At 35.7% G+C, this 12107-nt stretch overlaps 1 protein-coding gene across 1 annotated transcript; it reads right to left on the bottom strand.

The window, feature by feature from the left end:
• Window positions 1–1592: 1592 nt before the first annotated feature.
• Window positions 1593–11969, bottom strand: LOC139121233 (G kinase-anchoring protein 1-like). Its single transcript, XM_070685944.1, has 9 exons — window positions 11761–11969; window positions 10182–10346; window positions 9469–9546; window positions 8547–8717; window positions 7905–8012; window positions 6776–6877; window positions 5647–5710; window positions 5026–5096; window positions 1593–4195 (listed from the first exon to the last, which is right to left on the bottom strand). The coding sequence occupies exons 1-9, from the start codon at window positions 11938–11940 to the stop codon at window positions 4106–4108; spliced, it is 1029 nt and encodes a 342-aa protein (XP_070542045.1). The 5' UTR covers window positions 11941–11969; the 3' UTR covers window positions 1593–4105.
• Between the last annotated feature and the right edge of the window lie 138 nt (window positions 11970–12107).

Here is a 12107-nt window from a genome sequence, read left to right as displayed (position 1 = left end):
CTGTGAACTTTTCTGTACGGTTTTTTCATAATTTTGGACCAAACGGATATCATTCTTCAGCAGCCAAATATTTTTATCAAAATTTTGGCAAAAAGCAGTAAAATTGACTGTGGTACATTTTATAAACTTGACAAAAATAGACTTTGGCGCCAAAAGGATTAATACGTGGTATATGACAGAAAATGTCTTTTGTAGGTATGTTGGCCACCATATTGGAATTATGCAAATTAACAAATTACCTATGCAAATCATAGCATCTCGAAAATCGTTTGTCCATGCCAAAGAAATATACTTTTAACTTTGAAATCACTGTAATAGCTTGTTTAATACGTGGTATATGACCAAAAATGTCTTTTGTAGGAATGTTGGCCGCCATATTGGAATTATGCAAATTAACGAGGTGCCTATATGAAAGATTATACCTCCAAAATGATTCCCTGAGCAAATAACTAGTGTCAGACTTTGAAATAACTGAAATAGCTTGTTTAATATGTGATATATAGCCAATTATGTTATTTGTTGGATTGGTTGGCCGCCATATTTGATTTATGCAAATTAGACATATTTCCCCAAGGTGGATTCGAGTAAACTTTTAATATGTTGTTCTGGGTACCTCATTAAAATGCATTCTGAAGAAAAAAATTCTGTTGCAATTTGTGGTGGGTTGGGTGCCGAAATCTCGTAGATTGACTGGACTATATGCTTTTTAATATTCTTCTATTTTTAGCAAAACATATTGATCATCACCCATGTTAGTATCTATCATTTAAGTACCAGTTGTTCTTTAGTTATTATTATGTTTGCCTTCAATAATTGTTCAGATTGATTGAGAGATAGAGACACAGACAGTTTGATAAAGCTGAACATCCAGAAAATTGAGAATTAAAAAAACCCTGATACGTTGTCAAGCAGTTACGGGAGAGGGCTCAATTTTTCTCTCATATCACCAGATAGCTGGGTGGGCAGTTTTATAAGACAGGAAACAATTTTGTTCTTTGCTCAGAGTAAAACTGGTAAAAAAGCTACACAGCCAGTGAGAATTTGGTTGTCTGCAGAAGTTTGCCAACAGGTAGACCATGGGGGTGGGGGGGGGGGGGGCAGTAAACCCCCCCCCAAGTCCCCCACAATCGGGTATAGGTTTATCCTTGACAGTTTGATCTACAAAGCACAAACTGAACAATGTTGCCTAAAAACGGGGTCAAAAATCTTCATTTTGGCCCAAATACTGGCTGGAGGCACAAACTGGGGTCAAAGTCTATATTTAATTCACAATTCCCTGATAAAGAGTTTATATGAGGCAGAAAAAGGGGTCAGTTGAAAACAGTGATACCTGTATGTATACCCTTACCCACTGCGGTGCCTCCTCCCCCGTCCCTGAGAGAAAAGAGGGTAGAGAAGCACTTTCATGGTAGCAAGGAATACTTCGAAGGTTAGGAAAAAGTTTGAAATCTTTTTAGGAAGTCAGTTGTGACATTGTCTCTTCCATTCCAGAACTTAGTTTTGTTTGAAAGAACTAAGAACATGAATGAAAACCACTGAAGAAAATTATATGCTCATCTTGGTAAAAAATTAAACTAAGACATTTCTATAGCTATGATGAATATTTGTATTTATTCATTTGAAGACTCACATGGTAATAGGTTACCATTTCTGTTTGTCCTCGCATGGAGGAAACTAAAACAGTCAAGCTGTGTACTACTACGTCAATAATAACAAAATAACTGACATGGTTGTGTCATGGTGGATCACAGAGAAAGTTTGCAACTTTAAATGACCAAGCTATGTCAGTAAGTAATCGAAGTTATTCTATAGGAAAACTATAGACCATCCAATCTCGATGGAATCCTTTGGAAACAAAACAAATAACTTATTCAATAACGCTAGTATTTCAGGAAGATATCTTAAAAGCTCCCTGTCAAAACGAGAGAACCAAGTAAGTAACAGTGAGTGAAAACAGGATATTTTAATACGTAAGGTGTGATCCCATTGCTTCAATTACTGAGCAAATTACAGTCTCTGAAACTCTTGTCTTTTTTAAAACTTATTCCAATTCAAAATCACTAGGGTTCATTGAATAAATTGAGCAATGAATAATTTGACAATTATTTTTCTTTCACTGTCAAAAACTAAACTTCCTTAAACTACCACTACCACAATTTCTCTCCTCCAAAAATGTTCATCAGCATTTAAACTCCCATCTACAAGGTCATGGGATACATTGACCTTTAACCTTTGCAGTCATAGGTCACACTACCCCACTGACAGATAAAACATTGCAAGTTTGCCTATTGGAGATGCAAACTGCCTCTCAGATATAGTTTAACAGTTCTTATAGTACCGCGATTGAAGGCAAGTGCTTTACTGGATTTTCAAAATTGCATTTCATGACCAGTTCACCTTCAACTTTGCGAAGAAATTGTCGGTTACAGATTTGGTTTAATGATGTAAATGGTGGGAGATTCAACTTACAGTACAGGACAACAAAATGTGAAACATCTGTAAAGCTTCATTGAAAAAGAAAGCTCTGCACATATTATTGTGCTAAAATGCTACTTTGTGGCAGCTTTGAACCAATTGGAATTGGCCAACTTTTTACCCAAGATGCAACAAAACAAATAATCCTTCATACTGTTACCAAGGTAACTACAAGAACATGGTACCCTGCCCTTTCCCTCTTCCATGGCAACGTCTCGAATTATCTTTCTTTTTAAAAGGTAGATGAAAAGTTATTTCAAAGATTTGAAGATTAAAGCAGAAGTACTGAGAGTTTATTATTTTCACTCTATGCTTATGCTTATGCATAAAGTCAGAAATGACAAATACTGCCATTGCAATGAAAAATGATCATTCAAAAAAGCTACAGTAATGTGAACTCTGGAAGTTGTGTATCCTTTGTCATGTTCGGAATCTGTTTAGCAGAATCACTGTTGTGCTCTTCTGAGAAAATACAAAACCAAAACTCAACCAGTAAACATAAATTTTTAATATTTGAACACAGAAAACTATAACTCAATGTAACTGATTTCTTCACAAATTAAATGACGAAGTCTGGTAAACAGAATAATTATCAATAATAAATGGTATACATATGAAAACAATCAACATAAAAAAAATCACGTCAATAGATCGTCTTTTATAAAATTGCAAGAGAATCATGACAAGCTAATTGCAGCAGCATTTATGCAATATTCAAAAATAAATCTACCATCTCAATATTATTTGTGTTTCATTTCAAATTTTATTATTAGCAGCACTGTAGTGTGACAAATTAAACTGACTAACAGTATTGCTCAAACAACAGCCTTGTCTGTCTCACGAATACCATGAGCCACGGTGTCACATGACTTTGTATACAATTGATGTCATCTTGTCTCGGCAAACAGGTCACTTTTGATACATGGAGTGAATTGGTTTTGAGAACACAATGAAGTTGAAAGCCAGCAAGTCATCAGTTAAACTTGTTATGATGACATCCAATCAGAATAAACTCGCAAAATTTCATACTGTGATGAAAAGCCAAACTACACATAACTACTTTAAGAACAGAAAACGCTAACTCTACACAAGCTATAGCATAAACAACTATTTCTCTTTTCAACACAATAAGATCTCACTGCATGAAGAGTTTAGAAAACTAAACTGGAAGATTTTCACAATCTTTATTTCTGAGATTAGAACTGAAAAAAATAACCTGTAAATTATTCATTGAAATGGCTTCAGTATTTACAGAAAGAGTTAAACACAAACACCTGGGAGGACTATCTTTCTGACAGAAACTGTGCATTGAGGAAAATTCTGCCCGTCTTTGAAACAGCTACATTGCCGCATCGGGAGTTGCGAATAAAACTTGAGATGGTCAGTAAATTGCAGTAAGTATGCTATATACCCAAGACATCGGCAGTGATATTGACACGATACATACAGTAACGACCTCCTGAATTTGTCAAAAACGGCCCTTCCTAGAATGAGATGAAAGCTGGAAATAGAAAACAGGAGTGCTGGGTTTCAAGGCAAATAACAAAGGGACGGTGCATATCCAATGTTAACCAACGCGAACAAATATTATCCATGACCAATGGCAGAGCTGCAGGGAGGTTTCAACAAACTATTTCTTCTTATCATATTTCTGAAGATCATTCTTGAGGCTGCTAACTTTGGATCTTTCCTGTTCTAAAGCTGTATGTAGTTCTGTAACCTGAAATCAAAGAACAACCAATGTGTTTTAGCTTCACAATAAATACCTTGTCTTTGACTTTCAATGCTAGAAATCACACTCTTTTCCCCTGGTTTGATTTATATAGCTTTTTCACACATTGTACTTTTAAAGACATGTACATGTAACGTGAATTTTTATATAAGTAGACACATTTCATCATATCTATCATTGAAAACATAATTTTGTGACTAATTTAATGTAAAAAAAGCAAATCTTTTGACAGCACAAGGAGGAAGCTACATTGAAAGCACGATGGCCAAAAGAATAATGTTTGAAAAACAAAACTACTTGAAGGTGGTGTCCATAATCACAAACACAGCTTCATAAAATTCTCATGGTGTCGCCATACAGGGAAGTTATTAAATCTCATTCCGTCAATTGTTTGAGTGTCTACAATTAAATTCAGTCAAACTTTGAAGAAAGAAATTGCTGCTTGGTTGTCCTAGCATCAAGAAATTATAAGCCAGTGACAATGTTCCACTATAAAGGTGCAGTAACAGGTTTGAAGATTAACTGGAGATGAGGCAGCTGATCTGCATGCAAGTTACTCAAAAGATAATCTCTGCATCTCTCTGTATGATTCCACAGAATCATTTGCATTTAGAACTTGAAATTGATCATTCTGTTAGCAGCGTTTGATATAGAGTAACTGCAATGAACTCTGAAGATGATACAACTTGCACACATCACGCACAGCATTGTTTAACATTGTCAGTACTATGAAGCTTTAAATTTCAATCATTGATTGTTTTACGTGATGGGAAGAGTATCTGAGTAGCATTATAAAACTTAAATGTCAGTTTACCTACCTGCTGTGTAAGTTCATCTTTCACTGACGTCAGTTCATCAACTTGTTTAAGTATGGATGCCTTCTCTTTCACTATATCATTAAATAGAAAATATTGTGAGTTAATATGATATTGATGGCCTTATTATGACCTTACTTGACCTAGAAAGACCCATAACTGACCTAACATGACTTGCACATGGGTTTGTAAGGTAGTATGGGTATTAGAAAACTTACATGACCTTTCTATGACCTAGCATTACCTAGAAAAACCTACACCTGTCTGAAAGAAAATGACTTTTGAATGCCACTGAAATAATATGTGCAGTTTAATTATATAATGTCTGAGGTGAGGTGAGGTCATTTGGGCCTGAAAGAACAACAGCGACCTTTGCACTTTTTTATCATCATCTTTCAAAAGTACAGTCACCTTACATGTTCAAACTTATCCTTGACATCCGTTGAAAGATCAACAAAAACTTCTATTGTTGCTCAAAAGTTAAACTCTTGAAAAATTTCCTGAAACTTTCCCCATTTCCATGATATCTAAGATTATTTTGAACATCAAATCAAATTTGAAATGTCATTTCACCAAAGAGAGTTGAAATGTCTGAGATGGGAAAAACTAGTATTGGTCACTTACTCTCTCCTTGTGCAAGTATAAAACATAGCTGTTTATTTCGTTTCTTTACTGTCTGAAGTTCTTCCTGAAAAATATGAATAATCGGTAGGGATTAATTAAAACTACGTAAGACATCCACCATGACACATATATACAACATTTGGTGCTAACCAACTCTTACGTACAACTATAAAACTGAATTTCGACTTACAAAAACCATCACAAATATCATTCATCTAATTTGATAAATTTCCACAGAAAAGTGTCAAAGTTTGTATTAAACAATGGCTTACTTTTGACCAATAGACCTGTTATATCTAACAGCATCAATTGCAAGCATGTTAACCCTTTGAGAGCCGAAGTCTATTTTTGTCCCCTTCATAAAATCAACCCTAGCCAATTTCTCTCAGATTTTTGCCAAAATTTTGAGAAAAAATTGTAGCAATGAAATGTGATGTCCATTTGATCCAAAATTATCAAACAATTACAGAAAAATTCATAAGAATTGGTAAAATTTTGCACTAGAATTCTGGCGGGAGAAAATTACAGCGCTCAAAGAGTTAGGTGGTATATGCCTTGAAACTGACTTACGTTTCTGCTCAAACATTATTTCCTAAGGAAACTGCCAACCATTCTCTTTCAAAATCAAGAATAACAATTTGGGGTCACCCTGCACATATTAGTTCTAGAGAAATGAATTACCAAACATTAACTGATAATTTGCAATTCAAAATGGCTGTCACCCCCGTGTTAGCTCAATGGAGAAAAACAAAACTTTTTAATTTTCACAAAACTAAAACAGTGAAAACTTTACTTCCTCCCAGAGGTTTAACCCTTTCACCCCCAGTTCCCTGTATACAGGTCCAACTTTACCATAGAAAACAATGGATTTGGGACAAACCATGGTGGTGAAAGGGTTAAATGAGCCCCCTCTCTTCAACTAGTGGTAGATTTAAGAAGTTTTAGAAAAATTTGAGAGTTTGAATAGCTGCCCCCAAGATGCATTCTACCTTAATGCGAGTCTTCTACAACATGGCATGTTTTTACTCCACAGAAATGTGACTAGAGTGTCTCTTCAAAATAATTATTGGTCTCTCTCAATACAATTAAACTGTGAATTAAACTCAAAGGTTTGCCAGGGGAGTATTACCTTCAACTTTTCTACAGATTGTCGTAGCTCTTGTATTTCTTCATCTTTTTTTGACAATTCATCGGCATGCTGGATTTGTCGGACACTCTCTGCTGCAAATTTCTGCAGGAGAAACGCAAGCTAGGTTTATCAGACAGTAACAGCAATATCTGGTACTGATCAGTTGAGAAGTTCAAAAACTTGAAACATTTTCACGCCAACATAAAGACTTCAGATTTTTAGTCAATAGTCATTACTGGTCTAACTGCTAAAATACTCGGAAAAGTCCTTTTAAATTGTAAGTGAGCTGCAATTGACTTTCATGTGTACACCACATTAAAATATTACATAATAATTTGTAGACCAGTGATTGCCAGCAGTTCTTTTAGAGTAACTCATAATTTATTCTGTTCTTACCACCAGATGGCGCTCTTCAATATCTCTCTATTTGGGCATATTGTACATGCATTTTTACGGCATTTTTTACAGCATTTTTATAGACACTGAAATCTTGAACTGTATGCATATTTTTGTTTGCTCCCTGACTACATGGATAAAAGGCAGTTGATTATCTAATGTGTACATCCAGCATAAAGACTGACTGAATATCTGATAGTCAATGTTCTTATAAACACACAATTCAATCTCACATTACTGGATTCTACTCCCAGTCTAACGTTATGTCTCTTACAATGTTTGAGTTTTCCTATTGCTTGTGAATACATCTTTAGCAACACTATGCCACACCCACTCATCTGGCATCCTGAATTTCTCGTAAATTTGTTCTTCTACATTTTCGGTAAGATTGCCTGAACTGTTTTCTATACCGATGAAGTCATTTGGAATTAAAAAAAGGCTGAAATACTTGGAATGTATCCCGCAAGACAAGCATGAGTTTTTTGTCCAGGTTTGGGAACATAGGTTGCAGTCTGGGAAAGATGGTAAACTTTCTGTAGATCCATAAATATGAAAGACTGACATGCAAAGAGGAGAACACTGGTGATATGTCTGGGGAATCCCGATAAAATGTACCTGCCCTTCCTATAGCATGGGTGCTGTACAGTACCAACACTGTACTATATAAAGTACCATCTTTGAATATCTTCAACCACATGCAATAAGTAAACGGACAAAATAATCAAGAACTGACCTCGTTTGCTTTCCTAAATTGTTCTCTTTCTTCTTTGTTGACAAGTTTCTCAACATCTCTGTCTAGCTTGTCAAAGAACTGATCATCTTCAACGGGGGTTTTCTTGGCCTGTGGATTGAAAAGAGATCAAAATTGGAAAAAAGTTTTCACACTTCATTTCCTAAAATATCGTGATGGTCCTCGTGCTTTTTTTGATAACAACATCAACATGTACTGAAACTTGTGTGTTTGGAATTTGCAAGTGATAACATGATCTAAACTGACGATTTCATTTCCTTTTAAGAATGTCAGTTTTACATCTTTACAGCTATGGACTGAAATAAAGGAAGTGTAAAAGCAATGTGTTGCTACGTCGAGTAACTGTTTTAAACAAGAAAATTATGATCACAAACAAAAATAAATCACAGCTACATGTAAAAGTAAGTACCTAACCTAAACTTGAAGAAGCAAAAGTTTTTTTTTTAGGAAGCCATTTTGTTTTACAATGATAACGTACTTGTTTCAGAGTTCTACTGCTAAATCTAATTTCAACAAACTAAGCAAATATTTTGTTTAAAACTAGACCTATCAAAACTCTTGGTCATCTAGAATCACGGTTTGTAAATTTTAGTCTTGGAATTTGTTGTTTTACTGAAACTGTACCTTAGGAATGTGAGGCTGTGGTATTTGTTCAAGGCCCATTCCACTGTGTAACTGCTGTAGTGTCATCGGCTGTGGTTTGTCTTTTTGAGCTAGTTTCCTTCTTTCTTTTCGATTGAGTTTTTCACTTTGTGTAGCGGCAACTTCAGGATCCTCGTTGGTCTCTTCATAAAACTGCCCAATTGATGAAATAAAAATAGGATGGAGCAACATAGAGCAATGCTCTGAGTCAGGGTAAATTGCGATAAAAACACATCAAAGTCAAGGTCGTCAACCATCTAAGTCAAGGATGTCAACATCATAATGACATACAAGGGGCATACAAAACACAAACAATTGTCAATCTTTGTACAGCACACTGAATTAAAATTTTCAATATGTTCCCTGCAATATGTTCCCTGCAGTAAAATATTAAGTCAACATAATCTTTATTTACGCAATAGGTACCCCCTCCCTGACCACAACGGACTAAAGGAAATTTTGTATGAACATAATCAATGAGGAAAAGCAGAGAACATTATGGGGTGCAAAGTTTGCTTGAGTCCATCATGTGCTGTGAGGGGTACACTATTACTATTATTTTATAACTTTTGGCAATGCTAGTGAACTTGTAGAAAACATATTGGGCCACAATACTGGATAAACAGATATGCTATCAAGAATAATCTCGGGGATGACATAACAAAATTCACCAGTATAATTCTCAACAAATGGCCTTCACAGAATATTAAACCACTCTTTAATATTAAAATTTCTACAAATGGCCTTTTATGAACACCAGAATTTTCCACAATATCATTGGAATGTCCTGGGATTGCTTTTGAAATATCTGAGTATATAACTATGCATAAACATTCTAGTAGATAATTATTATTAGAAATAAATTATAGCATGATAAATGTTCACATGCACATATAATACTCACAGCTTTCTGCTGTTCATATTCAAGCTTGCTTTGGAGCAGCGCCCTCTGGAGATCGTGTTCAAACTGGTCGTTCACGTACTGATGAACAAAGATATACAGCATTACAGTATGTTTTTCATACAAAAAGACTTTTAAAACACAATATTCATAGAATATGATTAGACACAATAATGACTGGTTATTATAACATACACGTCATTTGAATAATTTCTTTGTCATTCGTATTGTTTTCCACTTCATCTACGAACCAAGAAACTCAGACTTTCGTGAGTCAATATTCAATGTTCTGTCATCACATTCCTGCAGTCGTACTGCCCCAAGTATCCGTTATAGTACACTGACAAACTTAAATGAATAAAAATGCAGACAAGCAATGAATATTCACAGTTAATGCTGTTCACATTCTAAATCTTGATGCGAAAGTTTCATAAGATTTATTTGACGTTGGATTTTCCAAACTAAAAGTACTTCAACAGTTAATTTGCTGGTCTGCACGGGAAAGTGGTGGTCCTGAACCTTAGACTGCAGCATTCATCTGGATGTGAGTACTCCAGCACTTCATGACCCTAATCTGCATACAGCTTGAATCTTCAGTCCACCTGAACCCCAGCATTGTTCATCCCTAAGCCTGAAATATTCAACGTCAATGCCAAATTGGAAATATTTGAGGGTTAAGCTATCACAGGGATCTGGTGTGTAATTTAGATTCTTACTCCTTTATCTTTGTCACTCCATTCTCTCCATTGCAATCCATTGCTTGCTTCGTTTGAAGGTTTTCTACTTTCACTGGTCAGAGTGTCTGAGATTGTCTGTAACGATGGCACCGACACAGACCCCTGTGTTTTTGACGGTATCTTAGAAAATGCCAAGTCTCTCAACTGGAAGACAGAGAAAGGGGAAACAGCTATGGTCAGATATAAAATATTAAATTTCTTGACTGGTTTATTATTCACACATTTTTTTTCAAAATTAGGATTTGAACCGTCATTGGACAAAGCCATCGTCTTGCAAGGAATATTTTTCTGGTTGTTTTGAAGGCAACATTTATGTTATTGACGATTGTAAATTGCATAAAGGCTGCCAAGACTGGTAAGAATACTGTCACAACTTTATGGTCATGGATATAGAATGTAATAATTTGATGACAAAGATTATATCACAGTGTGACATCATCATTCTCAGTTAAAAGCAAACCAAATAATATCGATTGAGATTTGTACAAAACAGCAATTTGAATAATGTTGCGCTCATTAACATATGAATAGATAGCTTTCAGAACGGAAGGTCAACAATTCTGTAACTCACCATGAATGGACAGCTATATTAGCAACTGATAAGAGATGTGCCACAACATTGACAGTTATACAGCATACCTTTGGAAATTGTGTCAAAATATTTGAGATTTTGAAACTTCAATTTGGAATTCCCTTGTGTTTTACTGAACAACAGCAAAAAATGCATACAATACCTTTTGAGAGAAGGCATTGTAACAGAATAAATAAAATGACTCTGTCATATTACTGGAATGTGGGTCACTGGGATATAAATTGGGTCACAGAAAAAAAGAAATCTCTACATAGTGCATCCCAGGTCATTCTAAGGCACTTTGTGTTGTGGAAGATAAACACACGGCGGTACAACACAACATTTCATATTCATTGTGGAAAAATCCCATGAGACTATAGCACTTTTATGATGGATAACCCTGAGAGATGGAACATTAAGATCGTCTACAGGACATCCGTTTTTAGAAGATACTGTTAATGTACAGTTGATAACACTGTAATGGAAAAATAGACAAGGTAAAACTACAATGCTGTGAATGCTTCTATAGAAATCACTGAAAGACATGTTATCCTTTGATATTTGAGGAAACGGATTATTTATACGTCAACATGTTACTTCATGGCTGCGCTGCTGTAGATTTTGTTCTTTGTGTCTGCAAAAGTTAAACCTGACTCGACAGCCCCTGCAACAGAATGTATTTGAAGCTCAAGGACGGCATGGTCCGGTCCAGTCCCGCCATCGTGATTGATGGAGGTGATCAACTTTCAGTCTTCACATGCTCTGAGATAATTACGATGGGTCAGTATGTGCCCCTGATGCGACCGTACAATATCTGAAGTGAAGAGCCGTCGCTAAAACTGGCCAGTAGTTGCCATTGCCACACTTGTTGAGATAATATTATGCCGTAAAAACTTATTTCTTGTTTGTATACAAATACAAATCCCCTGAATAACACAGGCAGCATGGTCGGGGTTGAGAGGTCAAAAATGCTGACATTGTAGTTACCTGGGCATTTTCAGCCTGTATTTGTTGATTTTTCTTTTTCTTTCTGGCGCGTTTCTTTGCACTGTTCGATTTCGTCGTCTTTCCTTCATCTTTCTTCGTTTGATTTTTCTCTTCGTTGTCTGAATCATCAATATCATCAATGTGAAGAGCAGCGAACCTAGAAGCACTGACCGTCGCCATTTGCAAAGCTAAGGACTTTTATTAACACGCGCCCACTACGGCACACAATAATAGAAAGAAACAATCATTATGGCCTGTAGAGGTCGCACTGCAAACTTCCCTCTTTGGCGCCTTTGTTATAGATATACATGGAGGTAGAAGAGAACTTCACGTCGTCGGAGCATTTT

This window comes from Ptychodera flava, chromosome 21 (assembly GCF_041260155.1).
Source record: "Ptychodera flava strain L36383 chromosome 21, AS_Pfla_20210202, whole genome shotgun sequence".
In the NCBI taxonomy this organism is placed as follows: Eukaryota; Metazoa; Hemichordata; class Enteropneusta; family Ptychoderidae; genus Ptychodera; species Ptychodera flava.
This window is presented reverse-complemented; position numbering and strand designations above follow the sequence as displayed.

Excerpts from the sequence above, each read along its gene's own strand:
- LOC139121233 (XM_070685944.1), bottom strand. The coding sequence starts at position 11,940 with ATGGCGACGGTCAGTGCTTCTAGGTTCGCTGCTCTTCACATTGATGAT. Across the intron at positions 8,718-9,468 it reads AATATGAACAGCAGAAAGCT|TTTTATGAAGAGACCAACGA; the intron begins GTGAGTATTATA and ends TCAATTGGGCAG. Across the intron at positions 8,013-8,546 it reads CACAGCCTCACATTCCTAAG|GCCAAGAAAACCCCCGTTGA; the intron begins GTACAGTTTCAG and ends TTCAATCCACAG.